The sequence below is a fragment of the Brachionichthys hirsutus genome, chromosome 1 (genome assembly GCF_040956055.1).
Source record: "Brachionichthys hirsutus isolate HB-005 chromosome 1, CSIRO-AGI_Bhir_v1, whole genome shotgun sequence".
NCBI classification, from domain to species: Eukaryota; Metazoa; Chordata; class Actinopteri; order Lophiiformes; family Brachionichthyidae; genus Brachionichthys; species Brachionichthys hirsutus.
The window spans coordinates 11015576-11040106 of NC_090897.1; the positions used below are offsets into that span (position 1 = coordinate 11015576).

The 24531-nt window shown below is 42.3% G+C and overlaps 1 protein-coding gene across 1 annotated transcript; it reads left to right on the forward strand.

Annotated features, from left to right (window-relative positions):
• The first annotated feature begins 3114 nt into the window (after positions 1 to 3114).
• prtga (protogenin homolog a (Gallus gallus)) lies at positions 3115 to 23482 on the forward strand. The gene is made up of 19 exons (XM_068741564.1): positions 3115 to 3181; positions 3942 to 4244; positions 10890 to 11034; positions 11186 to 11319; positions 11503 to 11799; positions 11940 to 12099; positions 12636 to 12883; positions 14422 to 14586; positions 15147 to 15452; positions 16138 to 16326; positions 19879 to 19974; positions 20098 to 20284; positions 20700 to 20827; positions 21190 to 21360; positions 21833 to 21997; positions 22097 to 22220; positions 22323 to 22464; positions 22749 to 22862; positions 23081 to 23482. Exons 1-19 carry the CDS (start codon positions 3115 to 3117, stop codon positions 23480 to 23482), a joined length of 3543 nt encoding a protein of 1180 aa, XP_068597665.1.
• Positions 23483 to 24531: the final 1049 nt, after the last annotated feature.

A 24531-nucleotide genomic window follows, 5' to 3' on the forward strand; every position in this document is an offset into this window, starting at 1 on the left:
GTGGGGGAGGGGGGGGGGGGGGGGGGGCAACAAAAGACAGGGATGTAATGCTCAAAAGCACCTGTCGGAATCGTTCCACAGACTCCATTGATAACAAGTGATGTCATTGTGATTGGCTATGAAAAGGGCATCGTCAAAAGTCCTGCAGATGCATGGATGGGGTGAGGACCACGGCGTCGTGATATTTACTGTGTAATTGTATAATATATACTGTATTACTACATGTGCTGAAGAACACTTTAGAACTGGTTGTTGTTAAACACCATTAGTGTGCAGGTGATGCCGTTTTGTTCATTTACATTTTACAGTGTACTTGTGCCTTCTGGAATCGGGGTTGTTTATAAATGTGTATATTTCCTGGCCAGTATCTTAAAGAATCTTTATCCAACTGACTGGCCTGATGATAACTTTGATATTTTATGTTCTTCTACTCTAATTGTACCACAATGCTCTATTTTCTTTTTTTTTCTTTTTTAGAGTACAACTTTAAAAACAAAAAAACTTTATTTGTCACAATGTGTACAGATTATTTGTTTTCAGAAATGACTTATCAGTTGTAATAAGTTTGTAGGAGAGTAACTGTACTTATGCAATAGTTTTAACGTTGTCTGAAAGGACAAGCGTGTTTACACTATCTGCCATGTTTACCGGTTGTTGATAAAGGAAGATGCTGTGGGCTGGTGCTTCTCTCTGACAACACAATTTTATACCCATGCTTTTATAAAGTGAAGCACTTTGTTAATATTGATGAGTCTTACTTCTGAACTGTTTGATTCTTTGCCAATCTGTCATCTGCAGACTGCTTGAGTCACTCTTTTTAAGAACACGATTCTATGCTTGCGCATGTTTACATGTGGACGTTTATGAAAATAAGAACATTCTCTTCATTTCTATTTAAGATTACATGCAGTGGCCTTTGTTTGTAATGTAATGTACACTCTGATTGTTTATAACATTTTGTGAATATAGAATCACCTATAAGTGCATTACAACTAAAATGACATGCATGCCACATATATAAGGTGGACTTGAAGCATAGCTGTTAAATATCAGTTTTACTATAACACCAAATTGAATATATTTGAAAAAATAAAAAGCTTAAACAACTCTGGTGTTGTCCTGTTCGTCTTTCGCACGTTAAGGGTTTTCTGTGATGTATTCTGTTGATTGTCATCTTTATCTGAATGAATGCAGAGATCACAACTTGAATGCATTCAGCTGTAACATTTTGTTCTCGGCATTTTGCATGAATTCGTTTCAGTGTTTTTTTTTAAAGTAAAGTAAACATGAAATAATTATTCTTCCTTTCTGTTCAGTTGCATTAGAAAGGCTGTTTTCTGGGACCCAGCCCCTCAGTATCGGCCTATAAATGCAATAAAGGTTTGTTCTGCTCATTTGGCATTTTATGTCTGACAGTGAATGCTGATTCCTTGTTTCTATTCTTTCGCAAGTTATGTTTTTTCGGAGCTGTATTTCACTTTTGGAAAAAGCACGTTCAAGATATTGTCTTTTGTGTGGCTGAAGGTATTTGCAGTACTGCGTTACGCCAGCAGAGGGAGTTAAATCACAAAATATAAATCCGGGAGCGCATGCCTGAATATTTGAACTTGCATCTGAAGGACAAAAGTTGTTTCAAATCAGAAAAACTTCTGTATTCTGATTTCTTTATTTCCTTTTTTTATCCAACAGTTTTCTGTATTTTGTCGGTTTCACCGTTGGACTAAATTTAAACTACATTTTCCTGTATAACCAGGGCAGTCCGACTCTTTATCACAAGCTAAAATAGTTTTCAAACATGAATGTGTGCTATTTTATGACGGTATGCATAAGTAGTCTTAGTTGATAACAAATAAGACTCATCTACATCTGAAGTCAGAGCTTTTTTTGTGTGATTTAAAACAAACAGTCCTAATTTCCCCACAACCCCCTTTTTGTGGCAATAAAATCTTCTCTACTCCACAGGGGTCAGTAGAAAGGTCATATGGGATTCAGGGCGGCCTTTTGGACACTTCTGGGGTCAGAGGGGGTGGACATATATGTGGTGGACAGGAGGACTCAGGCTTCAGCCAATGGCACCCTACTTTACTGCATTCATAACCTGATTAATGGCATTTACTCCTGTTTTCCAGCCTCAGAGTGTGACTGCTAAAGAAATGCCAAGACTTGGAACCTCAAACAAAGTATATAATTTACAAGAAATTCCTAACCCTCTCTGTATCTTTGAATGAATTTCAAGCAAACAAACATATACGCATTCATATAATTTGTAACATGCCATAAACACACAATATATTTGTAACAGCAGCAATCCAATCAGTTTATCAATGATTTTTGTGGTGATTGATTTACAAGAACAACTTAATGCATACAAATGTTCATTATGAAACAGAAGGAAAAAACTAATCATTGATCATTTTTCTTTTTCTGACTGCGTGGACTTTGCAGCTGGGCTGTGGTCATCCTGCTGAATGAAAGTTCACGTGGGGAGGAGTGAGAGCCGTGGGAAGGTGGGGGTTTGATCTTTCTCCACGGTAAGTGAGCATCGGATCAATATCGGCATTGACGCAGCAGCTGTCCTGCCGAGTTCTAAATAGAAAAACTCATTTCCATTAGAAACAAAATTTCAGTAGTTAGAAACCATTAGGTTGGCAGTTGGCCTCTGTTACTGTTCTCATCAATACAGCCTCACATCTATTGATAAGGAGAAGTGACATGACAGTATTGGTGCATGACTTTTGTGCTTTCATTGTCACCAAATCCATCTGTCAAGTTTGGTAAACATTACGCAGAGAAAAAAACTGATCTCACATTTCACAACGTGAAACACTCAAATATTTTCATCAAAGAGAAAATCTGAACTCAAGATTCATAATTTACAAGCTTTTCTGGGAACTTTCGACTTCTACACTTTAGGCCGCAGTGCTCTGCAGCGAACGCTAGGGGGCGACAGACTAAACGCATCACTCAGACCGATGGACCTGTGTTCGTTATAGAGGAGAGAAACTCTGCTCCTGCAGCTCCTGCAGCTCCTCGGTCCTCCTCATTAGCAAGGAGGTGCACAAGGAGGAAACAAGCATGGGACAATAGGCAGCGATGCACGGACAATTCCGCTAAATGGCGCCGGTTAAATGGAGGCTGTATCAGCGTTTGCTGTTTCTTATCGCCTTTCTCCCAATCCCAGGTAAGCGCTTAGAAACATTTGTCCCGTCGGTCCATCACCGACCGGAACCGAACGCGTGTGTTTGAGTGGGACTCCCACGGCGAGCTCACCGGCAGGCACGGAGGTTAAACTTCTCGATAAGTTTGTCAATAGTATACTAAAAAAAAATATATATTCAATTAAAACACAAGTTTGGATTTAATAAGTTTGTTCATGAAATTTTCTTTAATTTTCTCGTCAAGCTTGGCCTCAGTTAAAGTTAACCTGGTTTAAGAAAACCATATTTATTCAGTGCTTTTAATCGGAATTTAAAGCAGCTGTAATAGTGCTACTCTTCTCAGCATTGAAGCCGGCTGCATAAATAAACAACAACAGATATCATGTGACGGATAAGACAGGGTTGTGTGACTAAATCTAAAAATGTGTTTTTGAATAGCTGCGGTGACGTATTCTAATCAGTCCTCCAGTTACTGTCCACACAAAAAAGTACTTCTGATCTGCCAATCAACTATAGATCTGTTGACGTGACACGAAGGTCACCGGCCACAAATATAAAGTAAAGCTCATGATCAGCAACAGGCTCCGTTTAAAGCAAAGGAACTAATCAGATCGGCTGCTTCCCTTTATGAGCATAAAAGCAAAAGGAAAGATTACAAACAGTATTGTACATGAATGTGTGTAATTCCTGATTTCAGAAAAGAATGTGCAGATTTAAATGATTTGAACTCGTTGTTTAGGCGGTATGTAAATCTCTCATGTGCCGTTTCCTCCCTTCTTGTAGGTGCTCTGTGCTTTAGCGAGTTGTTTTTCGTCAAGGAGCCCCATGATGTCACAGCCATGCGGAGAGGTGCTGTTATTCTGGACTGTCAGGCGCGGGGGGAGTCACCCATCGACGTCAGCTGGCTGAAGAACGGCGTGAAGGTGTCGGAGAATGAGCGGCTGTTCCTGCTCGCAAATGGATCGCTGTATATTTCAGAGGTGGAGACCAGAAGAGGAGACAAATCGGATGAGGGGCTCTATCAGTGCCTTGCTCAGAACAAGTATGGTGCAATCCTGAGCCAGAAAGCCCGCCTCACAATCACAAGTGAGTATTCTCCTGGAATCACATCAGGAAGCTGTGCTAAAATTTCAAACGCCAGGTGGGCAGCTCTAAACGTGTCTCGTATTCCGGCCGATCTTTGGGGCAGCTTGATGGTAGCTGTGGAGGAAGAGGGGCAAAGTATCCAAAGTCAGAGCCCATGAGGTGACTGTTTGAAGCGGAGAACATGCCCATTGGTGTGTTAATGAAGGACCTGCAGATTTGAAAGGTTAGGAGCTGTCCAGGATGCTAAGGAGAGGATGACCCCTATTCACGGGCCGGGGCTTTCATGTTATTGCACCCTGATCACTGGAGGAATTGTTCTTTTGGAATTCTTTCTCCTCTGGTGCCGTGTCAGTTGGCCTTATATTTTAAAAGAGGGCGTAGAGGAGCCTTCAGGCCCCATTGATCTTTTTGGAGCTCACGTCCCCTCCTCCTCCTGAACCATGTGTCCCTCCTGTGCCTCTTCCCAGCATGCATTGTTAACACTTAAACCCCACGGATGCATGCATTCCCATTTGTGATGAAAACAGGATTTTTTTTTAACATCATATGCAAGATGTTGATATCTTAAGTGCATGTTGTAGCCAAATGTGCAGTAAAAAATCAGTTGTGCCACAGTTTTTGTTTTTAACCCTTTCAGTGAGTTTACATGCATCGCTATGACGATCCATTCAACCACATGCAATGCTTTCTGATAGAGATCCCATTCACAGCTCTGATGTTTAGTATTCTTTTTAAGTTTTATTAATTATTTGGTTACTTTACTTGTTTTATAGTTTAAAGTTAAGAGGTGATAAAATCTCCCCGTAAGCTTTACAAGTTTGTCTTAAAAGAGCACTTAGACCAGCTTGAGGGTCTATCTGGAAGCTCATAAAGTTTGCTCATACCTGAGAAATGCTCGGTTGAAGGACGGGGAGGCAGCAGACACACGCACACACACACACACACACACACGCACACACATGCACACAAATGTGATTTGCTGTTTCCCAGCACTACTGCTCTGCCCTGAGTGTCTAAATGACCAAACTTTATTGCAGGTTTTACCTGGCCAGTCGGGGCTGAAGGCTTTGCACACAATTGTTTTCTGCCTCACTACTCTAGTGAACGAAAGAAAAGCTTTTGACTCTGATACCCCCGCCACACACTCGCAAAAGACAAGAGTATCTTTTGGGCAATTGTTTGTCCTGATATCAATGGACTGCAAAACGAATTATATTGATTGTAAATGTTAAAGATTAAACATTAATTCAATATGTACATTTTGAAAACAAATGTCAGCGTGACAGTCCTAATCGAGGAACACGTCTCTCTTCCACGTCCGTTACGTGGAATTCTGTTCAGGAATTTTACATTTGGAAGCTTGCTGGTTATTATTTGAGGAATGTGAAGCTGATGGAAGTTAAACTTAAACATTGTGTAGCTCAAGCACAAAGGTGAGAAGGGATTTGGCCTTTATGAAAAGGAATGTGACACCTGAGCTTCACCATGTGACTTTTGTCAATAGATTTCAGATAGATAGACTTCGAGAGCGATGACCTCTGGATTTGGCTTTTTCTCTTTCTTTTTTTAAAAGTTCTAGCACTATGTAATCACAGGTAACGTATGTCATAAAAGTGAGGAAAATGTCCTCATCGAGGGGTTCGATATGCACTATAATGGAGAATGTCTTCTGGATCTGATCCAGAATGAGGTCAGGAAAAAAATATTAAATTTTAATGTTGAAAGTCCCATTTACGGTTTCAAAAATCCGTTAAAATACTCCGATTCACTTTTACTTTTCATGGTCGGTTAATGAAGATACCAAGAACAATTTAGAAGCTTTTTGTGATGATCCAGATCACCATGTGGACGGTGTAAATCCAGAGGTTTGTGCTCTTCCGAGTGCTTTTCTAGTTGGATTATGTGATCATGCTTCCTTTTTCCCAAAGATCGAGCAGCTGCGATTTGAACTAGCTGCAAAGAATGAAGTGAAGACTGATTTAAAACAACATAGATTATAATTTTTAGAAGAAACATATACTTTGACTGTTGCCAAAAGTCTTTTTTATTTAAAAAGTAGAAAAACACTACTTTTGTTTGCCTGGTTTGAAGGAACTATCAAAAAAGAACATTTGATTGAGCAGAGTATTTAATTGTGATTACGGAAATTCAATTCCATCTTAGTTTGAACTTCTTGAAGGCAGCTCCTCAATGATTCCAGTGATCCTTTTAAAATAGACCCAAAAGATAGCTTCTATAGTGAAAGAGAATTGGACCCACAATGGAGCCTTGTGGGACTCCTCAGATATTTGTTTAATTTAATTAAGAGGGCTGTTGGGCCTTTTGTGAGTGCCCTCCTACTTGTTAATACTATGCTTAGTATATTTTTGTTAGTATTTTCCAAATATACAGCATCCTGGGTCATCTAAGTGTCAAGATATTGTAGCATCTTAAATGACAAATTGGGTTTGGTTGTTTCTGGCTCTAATGCAGATGTGATATCTTACATGGGGCCATAATCACTGTATTTAACGTTTAAAACTGGTGCAGAATGAGTTATAGATTACATTTAAAGGAGCTTCTACTACTTTGCAGGTAGCAAAGCCTTGACCACAGCTTTATTTTAAGTTGCTAAGATATGCGTCTGACTCACACTGGCTTAGTACTTGGGAATAGCTCAATACGACTAAAGCAAATCCACCACAGTGTGGACTGTGAGTGAATGAGATGGCCAAGCAGGACAGCCTGGAATCTTGTTTTTCTCCTCTGCCGGACACCAAAGGTTACCATGGTTCCCCTGAATGGTAGGGCCAGAGGTCAAAGGTTTCTCTAAATTGTTCAATAGATGGAGGGCAGTGAGACAAAAGCACAGGACTTAAATCTTTCCCACAAAAATCCCTGGTGCTCATCTAGTTTGATCAGTTTCTGCTGCAATAGTCATCGATGGGTCTAATATTTGTTTTTGTTTTTGTTATGTAATCTGAATTAGACATATTTTTGAAATGCACCAAAGCTTAAAAGTATTCTTTAAAATAGTATGTAGCTATTTATAAACTGGCTTCTTCAACTTCATGTTGTGATATGGAGCTTTAAGACAATGAAGCCACTGTCTGTTGTCACTGATGAATGACTGAAAAACTTTGCAGGAGAGATAAGGGTTTGGAGGAGGGGGTGACTAGTGTTTCCAGCAACCCCCCCCCCCCACACTGCCTGGTGGTCAGTGGTTTGAGAGGTCACGCTGCTCATAGGAATAGGTCTTTGTTTGGTTGGGCCAGTGGTCACTCGATGCTCCTGCAGCCTGTGTGTCGCAGCACCATCACGTCTGACAGCCAGCAAGTGATTGATTTGTGGTCTTTTTCAGCTCCACATTCTAATTCAGTCCTCTTTTTTAATGTTCAATGGAGTTATTTCACCTTCTGAAGGACTCATCACTCAACTAAATTAGTGGTGTTTTTCAATAGGAGTTGTAAAATGTGTAAATTTAAATGAAACTTTTTTTATATATATAACCATGTGGTGTTTCCTGTTCACAAAGACAGCACACAACACTTTTCAGGTTTGTTTTCGTGAATTAGTAAAGGTTCCTCCTGCTGCTGAAGGCTAGCAATTAAGTGCCTGCAGGATCAATTTTAATGCCTCTCCTAAAAGGTTACTCTGGGAGTCGGGCGGGGTGAGTTTTGGACCTTCAGACGCGTCATTCTGGTCCACATAGCTCATGCAGATGAAGATAAAGTCAGGTTTTTCAGTTTCACGGTTTCAGGTTATCAGAAAGCTGACGAGTGACGGTTATGATGTCAAGTATAAATGTTAGATGAGGTGCATGACATGAGATGGGCTTTTTGTGTTTGTCCTCATAGCAGTGCTGCTCAGTGAAAATGAGGCTGATGTTTTTTTGTGGAGAAGTTTTGTGTCGTTCCTCGGTAACTTTTCATGGATGGTATCAGTTAGAATCAAATTTGAAAAGTATACCTGCAAAAACAAACTCCACTGTGAGTACCCCCCCCCCCCCCCCCATAGCTCTCACTAGGTGAGATACTAACCTCAGTAACTAGAGAAGAGAGGGCTAAACCTACTCGTGGTATTTGTAAAGGAACTTTTGTTTGGGCCTGACTCCTCTGACCTTCAGACCATCAACAGGCCCATCTGTTGCATCAAATTGAAGTGAGGCATCTACAGCGTTAGTCCTCTTTCACTCTGGCTTGTAGGGCAAATGTACTGCAATATACCATGAAGCCGTGTTTACAGAGCGGCTGAATAAATAAAATGTTATTGAATTCATGCTAATGCATTTCACGCTATCTGTAAAGTACCTATATCCTGCAGCAGCTGGACCGGCGGTGTTGTTTTATTCAGTGTATTTGCATCTACTTGCATAAGTTGTTGATACAGCAGAAGATTATATTATTACATAATGTCAACTGAAATCATTGCAGCATGAGAATAAAGTGGGGAAATGTATATTCGGTTTTCAGTGGTGAGGAGCAGAGCTTGTTTCGGTTTGTCGTGCAGGTCTCTGCCTGAGATGGGGGGGCTATCTGGGATCTGTGGAGTTCAGAGCTGAGAAGTGAAGGACAGGTTCTTCATGTTCTGGAACAGGCGTAGGAATTTATCCTGTTCATGACAGACTTGAGGTTTTATTTTTATATATTTTCATGGAATAAAGGAGTTTTTTCTATTCATGTAATGCACAAATTCTAAATGGCTACATGAGTTAATGTAGTTAAAGTAATTCACAATGAACTTTGCATTGATCGTCGATGATCAATAATCAATGATTATCACGCTGTTTGTCAATCCAACATCATTTGTAGAAATGGAACACCCTATTAGTAAGGAAGAGGATAAACGAGGCTCGTCATAATCATTTCAGCACCTTAATGGCATTTTTGTGGCCTGCATTAACATGGGGGGAGTGTGTGTGTGTGTGTGTGTGTGTGTGTGTGTGTGTGTGTGTGTGTGTGTGTGTGTGTGTGCGTGTGTGTGGGAGGGTTCTCTGTGGGAGTGAAGAGGGGAAAAAAACAGAGTTTAAAGGTACGAGCAAAAATAATAAATAAATGCATTTAAATTTTAAATGTATAACCATTAAACATAAAAAAATATATATATATTTTTTTTTTGCTAAAAACATGCAATTTAGTTGAATTTATTATTCCAAATTGTCCCTAGTACATGAGTGTATGTGTGGTCTTTGTGTGGCGACACATTTGGGGTGGACCCCGCCTCTAACCCATAGCAAACTGGGATTGGCTCCAGTGACCTGCAAAGCAGAAAAGGTGCAGGAAAATGAATGAATTGGTGAAAACATAATCCAAGGTTTCACGCCCCATAAAAGGTTATCGAGCACTCCCCATTTGGGAACCCCTGATCTAGTCCAATAAGAACAATATCAGTGATAGACACCCTCACAGGCTGCAAAATAGAGGTCTAATAATCCTCTTTTAATCTAATAAAGACATTTTCATTCATATTCCTATCAAGATCTTAGCATCACAAGTCATGACTGCCATCTAGCTCCCTTACTTTGCTTACTTTCTTCCAAGCTGCGTTAAAGTCATAATTCACCCTGTGTTTTTTTTTTTTTTTTTGTCAGAACTCTTTGGTTGTGTTTAGCACCACAACACCTGTCGACACTGATTTCATAGAGCCATCCATCATGGCCCGTATTCACAGCCCAGTGGGTTTATGACAGTGAAGTGCTTTCCTGTGGACCTCAGCGCTAGTGTTGCATTTCTCTTTGGGAAAAATATACCTGGAAGGATGTCAAGCATTTTTTTTTTTTTTGTACTGAAGACCTGAAAAATATGGCGTCAACTCAAATCCCATCGTGTTTCTTTCTGTTTCTCTTGCTGCCTGCAGCTGAAGGAGCTTTGGATGTGTGAACGGAAGCTGCAGAGGACCCCAGTGTGTTTGATGAGTTATAATTTAGAGAGAGATGCTCCAGTGATTTAGTGCTTTTTTTAATCTCACTATTAGCTGTCCACATGCAACAGCGTGGCAATTGATTTGTTGTAGCAAATGATTGACCTTAGGCCTCCAGCTCTCTGAGCAGAGGGGGGGTGGCACAGCAGTGGGTAGGCTTAATGGCTGTTCGGACTTTTACGGGTAAGAAGAAATCATTGTCAGAGAGAGCAGCTATTGGTTTAAAGAGCCAAAACAACTTAAATCATTCAGACATTGTTACGCTTCTTTCTTTTTTTTTGCTTCTCTGTATTTTCTTCAAATACTGCTCAGCTGCTGACAACAGCTCACGTTCAGGGAAACCTTATCCCCACAGGAAGTGACTGTTCCACTCCAGTCACCATCGGCTTCCTGCAGCACTCTGCAGGTCGGTGGCTTTAGGTAACTAATGGTTGTGTATGTTTTCTGACAGCACTGGGACTGAGATCAGTGGATGCCTGAAATATAACAGTGTTTAAGAGAGTAATTCAGAAATAGATCATTCGATGTTCGTTGACCAAATCTTGAAAAATGCCACAGATACTTGATTTTTCTTTTGTGTTAGTGAAAGCCGTGCGTCTGGACTGATCCTTCCTTTATTACTGTTTGCCATAGTTACAACCTCAATATGGGGCTGATGAAGTTGATAGATTCTGCTGTAACGAATGAAACAATGAATCAAATCGAGATGTATTTGTAATTTGTCCTGATGCCTCTTTTTTGCTGCAGGTATATCCTCATTTGCACTCCAACCAACGCCATTGGTGGTGACACAAGGCTCAGTTGCCAGGTTTTCCTGCAAAATCAGTGCACACCCTCCTCCAATCATCACTTGGGAGTTCAATCGGGTCACATTGCCCCTTGTCACTGAACGGTATGTAGGCCATCATTTTATACCCCAACTTCACATGAAATATAATTAGTCGCTCTCTCCGTAATCAGCTGTTAGAAATATATATATATTTTTTGCAATAGCCCCATAATGAGAGTGATATATTCTGTGTTGTATCTGTGTGTGGCTCCAGAATCACAGTCCTGCCCAGCGGTGTTCTTCAGATCACCGGGGTGCAGCAGGCAGATGCTGGACATTACCGCTGTATTGCCACCAACATTGCCAGCCGCCGCCGAAGCACAGAGGCGACCCTCACTGTCACCCCAGGTATGTCAACAGTTTAATTTTAGCAAGATTGTTAGGCGAAGAGCATGAACATACATTTAAGGAGTGAACTATCCAAAACAAATCAAAGAGTTTGCTGTCGATATTTACCATTTGTTGTGGTTTGTGTCTCTCAAACTGTTTTGTGTAGTCGTTGGTTAACGCGTTAATTTTTATGCTCTGTAGCTCCCAGCCCCCGACTCCCCCAGAGGCCACGCATCATCGTCGGGCCGCAGAACATTTCCGTGTCCCTGCACCAGAATGCCATCCTGGAGTGCATGGCCACAGGCAATCCCCGACCCATCATCTCCTGGAGCCGAGCAGACAGCAAGTCCATTGATGTTTACAGCACTAAAGTGTTGGGAAATGGCAACCTCATAATCACAGACATCAAGCCCCAGCACAGAGGAGTCTATATGTGCAGAGCCACCACTCCTGGCACGCGAAACCATACCGTTGCTTCAGCCAATGTCACTGTGCTAGGTAAATATATAATATATATATCCTCTAAATCTTCTAAAAATGATCTGTTTTAAGACAATAGAATAAATAAATAAAAATAAAAATGATCTATTTGATGTAAATCTCTTTGTATATTTGTATTTATTGTGTTTTTCCTAAAGCACCCCCTTCTTTGGTTGAGTGGCCGGAGAGCTTGACTCGCCCGCGGGCCGGCACCGCTCGCTTTGTGTGCCAAGCTGAAGGAATGCCAACACCCCAAATCACCTGGCTCAAAAATGGAGGGAAGGTTCACTCCAACGGGCGTATCAAGATGTACAACAGGTATTGTTATTTGTTTCACGCATGTGTCTCCTGCTGTTGCGTCATTAGCCCGGTTCATGCAGCGTTTTCACTGCAGACCTTCCATGTACATCCAATGAAGGTGCAATGGAGTGTTTTGTCCACCTCTGTGACCGCCATTACCCCGGATCCCAAATCCTGTAACACATTCATGCTTCTCTCCTTTGAATTGTCTGGGAGCTTCTGCAAGGTTTACTTTTTCTCTTTATAAGAATTCTCCTTGTCTCATGAACATTTTAGGAACTCTGGGATCCTTCCAAGACATGCATAAATCCCGTTTTAAGTCAAACGTGCATGCATCTGTAGGCCAGGAGCTCCTTTTACCAAAAAAGCTGTCATTTAATATTCTTCGGTGGCCATTTCAAAGCATTTTTAAATTAATTATTACCTGCTGTTTCTTCAGTAGAAAGGAAACGGAATAATTTACAGCCATGCAAATGTGGTTTAGTTGGTTTCCCTGATAATTTGTTCTCACTTAATGATATTATTGACTGCGTGAATCCTTTTGTGTCCCTCAGCAAACTTGTTATCAACCAGATCATCCCCGAGGACGATGCCATCTACCAGTGCCAGGCAGAGAATGAGCTGGGATCTGTCATTTCCATGGCCAGGCTCATCGTGGTGATGTCTGAGGACCGGCCGAGTGCCCCCAGGGATATCAGAGCGGACACCGTTTCTAGCTCGGCCATTCTTCTGGCTTGGGAGAGGCCGATGTATAACTCGGAGAAAGTTATTGCTTACTCAGTCCACTACATGAAAGCTGAAGGTAAGCCATTCACGAAAACAAACGAGAGATAACGGAGATCAGAATGCCATTGTCAAGTTTCAATGTCTCACATGGACATGTTCTCTAGATGAAGGAAACTTTAAAAAACTACACCACAGCTACAGCGTCACTCCGCTATAACACTGTCAGTCGATGCAGCAGAACCAGAGACGTTGGCGGTGCTTGTCTCATCAAAATAGACTGCCAGTTTGAGATTCTGTTGTGTTATGCGATTAGAGCCTGTTGCAGCTCCCCTCAGGCTGAGATTGGAAGTGGTCTGCAGAAAACTGGCAGGTGTGCTTCTCTCCGATTCCAGCCTGCCAGTCTTCAGGCCAAAGTGCTGATTTGCAGTACGTTGAGTCTCCTTCCAGGCAGCAGAAAATCACATTGTCAGCACTTCTTGTCTATGAAGTACGCTGTGAGATCTGACTATTCATTGTCAGCTATGTTGGTGGGCTTGGGTCAAGATGAACAGTGGCAAACAGAACTAGTCTTCTCAAGACCGTTGCTTGATGGAGCTCCAAGATGGAGGTCCCTTCCTGCTGCCTGTTAGGATCCAGGACGTAGACGGAACTATTCAGAACAAGCACAAGGGCTGTAGTGTGGCAGCAGGAAAGCTTTTCAGCTACCCCTGGGAACTCTTGATGTTGACTAGAAGAGTTGTATTCTAACAATGAAACATTTCAGGGGGGAAAAAAAAAATCAACTTGTTCATTCAAGCGCTGCACTTAATTATAATGCCACTGACTTACATGGGAGAGGGGGGGGGGGGGGCGTACAGCATTCTACCAGAGAAAAAGGAACACCTGCTCGACTTCGCTGGGGATAAGGAGGTCAAAATAAAAGTTAAGCAAGTTTTGTTTTTTTTAGATATCTGTCAAGGATTTTATCCACGTAATTCAGATTTAAGTTCTTTGTGAGCCCCATTCACAGCGGATGGCTGTTCATTGACATTGACAGTCTGTGCTGTACCTGCGGTTGTAGAACGAGAAGCCTGGGTTTAAATGAGGCTTATAATAAAAGGAGGAATGAATTAGCTTGTGATGGAGTGTCTACAAGTCTTCGTCTGTGAGATTAGTGGCACGCTGTGAACTGGACAGGAAGGGACACTTTGTTACTGAGTTATTCAGGCTACAGGCTGGTACTCCTTAAGTACCTTGTTTACCAAGGTCAGAAATCACCAGGTATTTTTGTGTGACTTTCCTAATCTCCTCTTAAGTAACTATTGAACAGTAGGCTGTTTGGAGGCCAATGCAAGTGAACCAGTTTCACCAAATCTTAATACATTATTTTTGCAGTTGTGGGATTTTAATGTCCTTTTTTGTATATTTTTATGGTAAAAACCCATCTTTGACACTGGAAGTAAATGTAAATAACTGAAAAAAATATTTATACATAAATATATTTTACTTTTTTTGTCATGAGGCAGATAGTTTTTTGAAAAGGAAAAAAAGATTTTCTTTATTTTGACAGAAAACTATAAAACTCCTTCGTAGGTATAGACTTTATTTGACGATGTTATGTTATCATCTATCTAGGATTAAACAATGAGGAATATCAAGTTGTCATTGGCAACGACACGACCCGTTACATCATTGATGACCTGGAGCCAGCTTGCAACTACACCTTCTATGTGGTGGCCTACATGCCCATGGGAGCCAGTCGAATGTCCGACCACGTGTTCCAGCACACGCTAGAGGACGGTGAGGCATACGATTTAATCTTTCCCATAGTTAATGCAAAACCAGAAGTTAGTTATACAAGACGTGCATTTAAATTAGAGACAGTGCTATTTTTAGGTTATGTCCTAGTGGGAGCTGGCTGTTAATGTAAGTAATATTGTGCCTATATAGTACTGCATACCCAAATCACACGTCTATATTTGTGTGTCTGTATTTGTGTCCAATACCTCTGAAATGTTTTTAATTCCCAGCCAAATGTAATCTACTTGTGGTCTTGGGCTGTCGCCATCTCTGTTCAGTAAGATTGAAGTATGGTAATTAGATTTTAAATGGCTTGTAGATCACCACAAGAAGGGTTTGATATAGTCTAATAATACATTTCTGTTAATAGCCCAACCTGAACACAGGTGAATATTTTATGATGATTTTATGCTCTTTATTTTCTTCATAATTAGTTTCTGATTTCAACTGTTGCCGTTCTTGAAGCAGCTCAAAGAGATCCCACGTTTGAGGCTACCATATTCCTTTCAGACTATGACTTTTTCATTTGGTTTTAATCCTCCTGACTTGTGGACCCACAGTTCCCCTCCGTGCCCCCGAGCTCAGTCTCACCAGCCACAGTCCAGTGGACATCCAGGTGTCCTGGCAGCTCCTTCCAGATAAACTGAGTCGTGGCCGAATCTCTGCCTACCGACTGTGCTATCGCACTAGTGCTGAGAATACAGTCTCACAGGTAGAGCTACCCGGCGACAAAACCCGGCATCTCCTGAAAGATCTGCAGCCGGACACCGTCTACCTCCTTCGCATTGTTGCTGCCACCAGCGTAGGATGGGGCGAGCAGTCTGTCTGGACATCCCATCGCACTCCGAAGGCATCCAGTGCTCGAGGTACATCGTTTTTACTTTCCGTAGAAAGAAAGGAGGTTCCCATCTCAAATGTCCTGGCTCACAGTAAAAACACGGAGGAAAACGTCCAAAGAGATGAACAAGCTCTGAATTCCTTTCTTCTATTGATTTCACGAGAGCGAGCCAAGAAAAGAGCTTGCTCCTATAATCTTGTTAAGAAACTGCATTTGTTACTCCGTGACCCTTGCCCTACCCTGTCATTAACAATGGTGGAGGGTCATAAAGGGAACCTCTGGGTGGGAAAGAGAATATGACTTCTTAGATCCAAAGTGAAGGGGCAAGGTGGGGGAGGGGAGAATCTGTTTTCCCGGCCTCTGTCTCCACTTAAAACTCAGAAACCAGTCTTGTCAAACTCCATTCCCTTGATTCCAAAAACTAAGAAGGTGTGAAATCACTCCCCGGACTGTGAGTGTGTTTTCCTCTGGTCTGCTTTGGGTGTCAAACAGCCGGCAAGGCATCAGAGGTTAGTTTCAGCTTTCAAAGTAAACTCCTGGTCAATAACTTCTTCTGTTGGGGACAGCTTTGCGAAGACATTCCCGCAAAATCTGACATTTTGGGTTGCGTTACCTTCGATGTTGAGCTTTAGCAGCGTGTCAGTCAGCACCGTTATTTAGACTCACAAAGTAACCCTTTGCTCACATGAACCTTCATCCTCTTTCTTCTGAAGTTCCTCTCGCACCTGAGCTGCATTTGGAGCCTTTAAACTGCACCACTATTTTGGTGCGCTGGAAACTGGAACCCAGGAACTCTGCCAGTGTCCTGGGATACAGACTCTACTACCATGAGGAGAGCCAGTCGGAGAGAAGCCCCTTTCAGCTGCGTGCCGTGGATAATACGCGGACCATCAGCGGCCTTGGTGAGTTCTGTCTCAGGATAGTTGAGTTACCACAACTCAACACGTGGCTCAAGCTTGATATTTACACATCTTGTTATTTTTATACATTTCATGACCTGGTCTGATTTTAGACTAACTGCGTCTTACTGAAGAAAAATCACATTCTAAAGTTTTTTTAAAAACTTGGCCACATCTTGGTCACACATCAAACTAAATTCTCATTTAATAATAATAATGTTGAGCAGCACCATCGGCTGCGGGACGGAACAGAACTGCGTCCCGCCTCCCATCCTCTGCGCAGCATTCCAGTGTGTGTGTTCTCTCAGCAGCTGCCGTGTGGCGTTGGTGACACATCACAGCTCTTCTGGCCTCTAGGTCAGATTCATTTTGACTTTTCTTTTTTTTTTTTTGTTTGAGCGCAGCAAGGGGATCGGGCCAAAGCAGCAGTGGACAACTGACCATCTGTGCCTGGAAGGGGTCAACCAGGTGGTCAGCAGCTGACTTGTAAATCAGGAAGCTCGGTGCTTGAATGGATCAGAAACGAGAAAGATGAGGAAGCAGTATAAATCGCTGTCGGTGTTGATGCTGGCGATTCGGTCATTTCTCATGAAAACTAGAACCAAAGCGATATTAACTAAAAGTATTTTTGATAATTGCATTCTAAAAAAATATATTTTCTTGTGCCGTCAGTTCTCTCAATTTCAAATGCTTGATCGTGGTTTAAGTGGAGGCTTCAAACACACTCAATCACTTTTAGCAAGATTAGTCACATTAATAGTTGGATTTAAGATGAATGAACTTTCCGTTTCTCCTTAATATAGGCGCTTTGTGGGGCTGCGTTTTAGTTTAGCTGTTTAGTGCCGAGTCATTGTGATAGATTTAAGTGTTTTATGACTGCCCCGAGATATGTCGCTGGAGGAGCATTGACATCAAAGGCTTTCATTTAGCTTTCGGAGCCACAAAGATAGATCATTAGCCAACGCAAATGAAAATCAGCCTCTCATTGTCTGAGCAGTTGGGTGAGATTATTTTCCCCAATGAACCTTCTGCAGCATTTTGCACAAGGAAAGACGTTTTGCTGCGTCATACCTCCAATACACCTTAAAGGAAAAGCCCTGCTGAGCATTTATTTTAAATATTACACTTGACTCTTGTTAAAGTTGCATTATTAATCAAATTCTAATTTAGTGATTTCAGTTTTATGTGCGTTTCATCGTGCTGCAACAACACTATGAGACATTTGCTGATACATTTTGGAACTGCATATCAATATGCTCCCATAAGGATTGATTTGAATTCTCAGGAGTACCAAATGTTTAATGATTTTCTCACAGGGTGATTAGCAAATTGAATTTGCTTGTACTGTAAATAGCATTTCCTATAATGCTGGTTATGTCGAACATCTGTTTTTGTGCCAATACCATTGATTTCAGTGTTTTCAGTTTTGTGAAACCTGCTACAGAAGAACATGCTCTCGGGCAACTGTTAAATTATCCCTTATGATGATCTAGAATGATTGAAAGCTCACCCTGAGAGACTGGAATGTGCTTGAGAGGCTCCAGTTGGGTACAAATGACACCGATGTGACCTTTCCTTGCATGTGTTTTCTCCGCTTGGCCCGTGAGAGGAGCATGTAGTCGCAGTTGAAGCTTAAATACCTCTCATACCTGTTGGCACCAGGACGCTCTGAGTGCACAACGGGAGATTTATCTTACAGCTTTAGGCCATATTGCATCGTGTCAGCCCCTTTTTATTAAACAAGAAGCGACGTACGCTTGTTGTGGATGCTAGATTTGTATTCTGACCATTATTTTAAAAGGTCATTGTGCGTTAAATTGTGTGTGTGTGTCGGTATGCGTCTTTGTGAATAAGTGCAAAGGAGTGGAAGAGCGCGATGATAGATGCTGGTGTGAGAGTTCATGCAGGAGTTGACATTTATGGCCCCTGTTCAGGCCTAGCTTGCCCGGGGGGCCTTTCACAGGCCAGAACAAAACCTCAGGGGCCAGCGGTATCTGCATTTTGGTTTAAAAAAAAGAAGGGGTGACAAAAAATTGGGTAAAATATGCCATTTAATACAAACAGCATAATTTATGGGTGAGAGAGATTTATCTCGGTACACAGGACAGGAAACCGTCCTGACTCAGCACACTGAGAATACAATGCGTTTATATATTTGTCCACTGCTGGCTATACTACTATTGATTGGGCTCTGGGATGTTTTTATTTTTTTAACAGGAGGATGATGTGCCCACTAATTTACATTTTATTCCGACTCTTCCCTGTTTTTCCACTCACTTCCTCTGCCTGACCCTCCCCCCCTCAAAGAGAGCCCCACAACCCCTCCTCTTTCAGGATTTAGCTTGCCCAGATTCCATGTCAAAGGTCGTGGCCCAGATGTCACAGCCCCCCCCCCCCCCCCCCCCTCATAGAGCTACTCCTGCATAATTCTGTCAGGCTCATTGTGTTGAGAGGGTGGGTTTAGGTTCATGCCCTGTGCCTGCTCCTCCTTAGCGGTGGACTGAGTTGCAGGGAAAACCTTTTTATATTACTCTCTGAAATAGCTGAATAGTTATAGTCAGTGGACAGCCTTGCTGATCTCATATTCTCTGCTCCTGATCTTTGAATTTTTCAGAATTTTAATCTCGGGCTGACCTGCTGGCCCAGGTTTGGCTCCAGCGAAGCTCTTCAGCGCTCCAGGGGGGTTGCAAGTTTCTCAACCCCACCCTTTCAAAACCCCATGTATACAAATTCTAAGTGTGTAATATTTCACTTTGCATGCTTTTTATACACAACAGACAGCAGTATAATTGTAAAAAACAAAAAACAAACTCAATAATATTTCAAGTTATTTTTGCGAGAATTACTTTCATCTTTAAAATGTTGTGCTTTTGATGGTCATTATTACAGAGCGTGGGGATCCGAGTGGAAACCTGTTTTTATAGGAACATTGTATGCAGCATTCAGATCAGGCCATGATCCTTACTCAAGGTAGAAGGGACATTTGGTCAGATGGCTTTTGTTCAGAGCGGGGTCTTTAGGGTCAGCGAGGCTGTTGACCGTCCGCGGTGTTTTGCCCAGTTTGTCCTTCAGTTTAACTCCTCGTTGCTGGGCCTGAATAAAAGTGTCCACTGACCAGCAGGTGAGGGGCCGGAGAAAGGTCCTTCGTATTCGCAGCGGTGACAGGGTGATGGATGATGCAGCTCCTCTGTTCTGCTGCCCCGAGCTTTAGAAACTGACCAAAGGATTTACAGCAGCACCGAGCATCTGTCTCGCTGCCTCACCTCTAGTTCCCAGCACACCATCAACCCAGGAAACCTTGCTGACCCCACACCCACTCAGTCCAAGTCTCTTTCATGTATAACCCCTCCTTTCTGTTGGCTGTAGGAATCACACTGTCATTTGTCATGGTGTAGTGGTCAGTGGTGAATTACTGCAGTGTCAGTGACGGTGGAGGCTTGCTGAAGTCCAGATGTTAAACTATAACACGTGAAGAGTTGTTTTATTTATTTATTTTTACATTTCTACGATATGATCTATTTATACATTTCGCTTTCTTTCTTCTTCTTGATGTAGACCCAAGAAAGAAGTACCACGTTAAGCTCCTGGCTTATAATTTTGTTGGAGATGGCTATCAGGCAGACCGAACCATCAGCACCCCTGGATGCGTCTGTAAGTCCCACAACATACACAAAGACATTTTATTTTAGTGCAGACGAAGCGTAATCGCTGCTGCTGATATTTAACTTGTTTTTAATCAAAGTTGGTGAAATGACGTCATTCTAAATCTCTCAGCTGTTAGAGATCGCCTCGTGCCGCCTCCTCCTCCCCCGCACCACGTGAATGCTGAGACCAACAGCTCCACTGCTGTAGTCCTGCACTGGAGTCGCCCAGCCTTCACCTCCAGCCATGCAGTCAACTACACCGTCCGCTGCAACGCCGTTGGCCTGCAGAACGCCTCCCTGGTGTTGTACCTGCAGACGTAAGACTCACTCAAATGCAGCCTTCAGTTGCTGTCTTCATTCGTGTTAGAGAAAGTTTACAAGTCACTAAAGCCTCTGAGCTGCCCCAGAGAGGCACACGCTGCCAGTGTGAAATGATAGGGCCACCTGCTGGGCAAATTCAGATCTAACATGTTGGGTTTATTTCTACAAACGACCCCATGTTATTTTTGAAGTCATATAGTTATTAATCTTATTAATTTTTTTCTTTTTCTTATTATTTTGTAATCTGTTTAAAATCAACACATTTTATTAGTGTGAATCTGCACAGCTCACATCTTCACATCACGTCGAGCTGGTTGGGATGATTGACCTTCATCCCAGCCCACTGAAGTGGAGTATAATTTGAAAGGACCGGTCCGTTAAACCCCTCTTAATGTCCTCCTCCTCCTGCAGGAGTGAGCAGAGCCTCCTTGTGCGAGGTCTGGAGCCAAACACCAAGTATGAATTTGCCATTCGTCTCCATATCGACCAGCTGTCCAGCCCCTGGAGCCCTGTGGTCTACAGGAACACTTTCCCTGATGGTAGGAATTTTACAAAACTTTGGTTCAATCCCACCGAGGGCTTTTCTTTGTGGAGTTTGCATGTTTTCACCACATCTGCGTGGGTTCTCTCTGGGTTCTCGGGCTTCCTCCCACAGTCCAGAAACACAACTGAATATCCCGTAGGTGTGAATATGAGCATGTTTGTCTTTCAGAAAATAGATGGGTGGAAATATAAACATATAGTGTCCTTTTTTGCATTATATTTGCTAGTTATTCACACAATTAATTTCACATATTAAAATTGCCGGGAGCTACTTAAAAGCACACCTTTTATTCTGTTGTGGTGTTCTTTGCTTTTTATTTTATTTAATCTTGCCTTTTCCTCCTATTCCAACACCCAGCTCCCACCCTCCCTCCGTCAAATGTGAAAGTGACCCTGATTGAAGAGGACATGGCGCTGGTTTCATGGAAACCCCCAGGTGAACCCAGCGTGGATGTGACGCATTACACAGTCCTGTACGCCTCCAGACACGCCTGGATAGCCGGGGAATGGCAGGTGCTGCAAAGAGAAGGTAAGGAGAAGTATGGCAAAAGACAAATAGAGAAAAAGAGAGCATGAAGGTGTGCAAGGGGGGGGGGGGGGGGGGGGGAGCACACACCTCTCTATTTGTCAGTACCTGATTTCTTCCACTATCCTCCGTCCCTGTTGAGTGTGATCCCTGATTTACGCTGTGACAGTGTTGACTGCATTAAGCTTTCTCTTTTCATTGGTTTATATGTCTGGGTTACCCTTAAGACTTATGAAATAAAGCAGGCTTACTGCAAATGCCATGGTCGGTAAGCACATTATTTTGTCATTGCTGTTTTCCTTCCTTTAAATAAAATTTAATTCCCTCTATTCCTGAAATTTCACACTTTATCAATGAAACCTCAGCAGCCAATTCAGCATTGATCTGTGACTATCAAACACAAAACCCTCTCAGTTAGCTTCTTTCATTGCTCAGACATGCTGCAATGAATACCAAACATATTTCTCACCAACAGGGAGCATCACCATGGCTCTGCTGGAGAACCTGAAGCCTGGCCAGGTTTATTTGGCGAAAGTTTCTGCATCCAACGGCATGGGAGACGGTCCGTTCTCTCAAACAGTAGAGCTGACAGTGCAAGTGCCCTCAGACCAAGACGCCCATGGTTCCACTCACTCCACAGGTTAATCGATGCCTTGATGATGAGGTTTTCCTGTCTTAATAAAAAATATTTTTTAACTGTATTTGTTCATTGTTAATCAACCGATGTTACCCTCCACAGCTTATTCTAATAGTTTCTACCACCTGGATCAAAAGTCAATGACAGGGATTACTGTGGGAGTCTGCATCGCTCTAATCTGCATCATCATATGTGCTTTCATTATTGTCTGCAGAGGCAAAAACAGGTACAGGTTGCGTTTGCTGTCCTCACAAATAGAAGCCAGTATGGATTGTATTTCCTTGAGTATCCTGGATCTGTAGTTGCATCATGTTTGTTTCCCCTCCAGGAAATCTTCAGTCGTTAAAAGCGACAGAGACGGGGTTAGCGCCTCTGCCGCGGCTGCAGGAAACCTGGACTCTGAGAGACAAGCTGAGGACGCTGATGTGTCGGTACCAATGATGAGTCAGCCCCATTTTATTGATGCCAAGGTACAGCACACCGTGCAGCATGTAGTGCAATCAATACGCAGAATATTATTCAACCTTTAGGAAACATGAATTTGTATGTAAGGATACTAGTTATAACAATCTATGATGATGATGATGATAGTGATGATGACTATTGTGGAATTTTGAGATTTGTTTAAATAAGATTAAATTAAGAGTGTATACATTGACATAAACAGCATTGCATTAAGAATTAAGAATTCCTTATTAATTAATTGTCTTATAATCTGAGATTTAAGAGCTTTTTTTTTTATTCTTACTTATAGGGTGGAACAAGTCTCATTATTAATTATCTGGGCCCTGTTCAGCACAGCTCCGAGAAGAAAGAGAAGTGGTTTTGCTTCAGCAGTAATGTGAAAAAGGACAGCAAAGAAGCTCAGGTGATATATGTGCAATTCTTTTAACTAATTCTTGATTAGTTGTCTTATGTTTTTAAGAGGGACTCTGTTGGCTTATAAGCTGAGCCTCAGGCTGCATTAAAACCTGCCGATATAAAAAGACCCAAACCTCAGCTCCCATTTGTAATTTAATGTTTGCAACCACAAACTTTGCCATTGATGCTCGGACTAATAGAAACAACTTTTTCTTTGTGCTGTAGAACATAAAACGTGGCACCGCCTCCTACCAGCCTGCTCCCACAGTGCTGTCCTATGAGCTCGAGCTGTCTCCAGACCAGCCCACCTCCATGCAGGGTCTGCTCTGGCACTCTGGGGACACCGAGGGCTCCTCCAACAGTGAGGGCAGCCATGCCACCGGGGACTCTGGGCGTTACTCTCACGACGAAACAGAGATGACCAACCTGTCATCGGGTCTCAGCAGCCGCCCGCCGTCTCTAATGGCTGAAGACAGTTCAGAGTGCGGCGATCCCGAACAGTCGGGCGATCTCTCGAAGGAAAATCAGACTGACACCAAACTGATCAAGTCTGCTGAGACGAACGCCGACCATCAAGAAGCCCAGAGCAGTGTCCCGGCGTGTGGGCACGTACCCGAGTGTGTCTGAGACTGTGTGCGTTTGTGTATGTGTGTGTTTGACAGTAGACTAGAGTGTGTGGATGCCGCAGCAGGCCTGAATGTAAGCATGCCAGAGACATTTTTTTTTACACTTCCTCTCTTTTAGACCATCACGCACGGAGCAGAATGCCCTCAGATGCCTTTAGCACGCTAGGGGCGTCGCCATGGCCTGTGGCTTCGCTTATTTTTCTTTTTCATTCATTGAATGTGTTTTTTTTTCCTGCTTTGAGTGTATGTTTTTGGAAAAAAGAAATCTCACCCACCATGAATGTTTAGAATCCTGTCAGAAATGTGACCTAAGTGACATTTGTGACATTATTTAAGAGAGTTTATCACTGGAGCGAAAGGGAAGTGTGAGCCCTTGTCAAAACGTATCTACCTCGGTTTACCGCTGGGTAAACTCCCACTGTATATTTAATAACTACTTATACCTGCATCATGTGATTGGCTGCTTCAGGTCCATTCTATTTCTGACGGCTTTCTTCTGAATGTGCTTTCCTTTACGTTGTCCTGATTTAGGGATGGTAAGGGCACTGCAGCTTCTTCCTCAGATGTTACTGAGGTGCTGAACCAGTTTAATAATGTTTTTGTTCATTATGTCCATTATTTTGAATGCTATGGAAAATAATGTATTTATTTGTCAGTATGCAGCTGCCCTTGCCATTCCTGTTTTGTACTACCTTTTTTTTAGAATGTATTTTATTGTCTTATATTTGTCCTAAACTCAGGGATCGTGGTTTTGTACTTTTAAAAAGTCATGTAATGTTGCATGACGAATTGACAGGGTATCTTCTCAGTACTAAACCATAGTAGTGTGTAATTGTCTAATGGAATATGCTATGAATGTATCTCCAACACTATGTGCCAGCAGCTCAGATGACTGTACAGCCCTCCGCACAAAGGGAAATCCCTTCTGTAGCTTCTCCTCAGGTCCTAAAGCGTCTGTTTTTACGACAGGCTATTTTCTTTATTGAATTCAGTCTTTATATTTGTGTAAAGATTCACACCAGAAGTGCCTGCAGTGGCATGACGTTACAG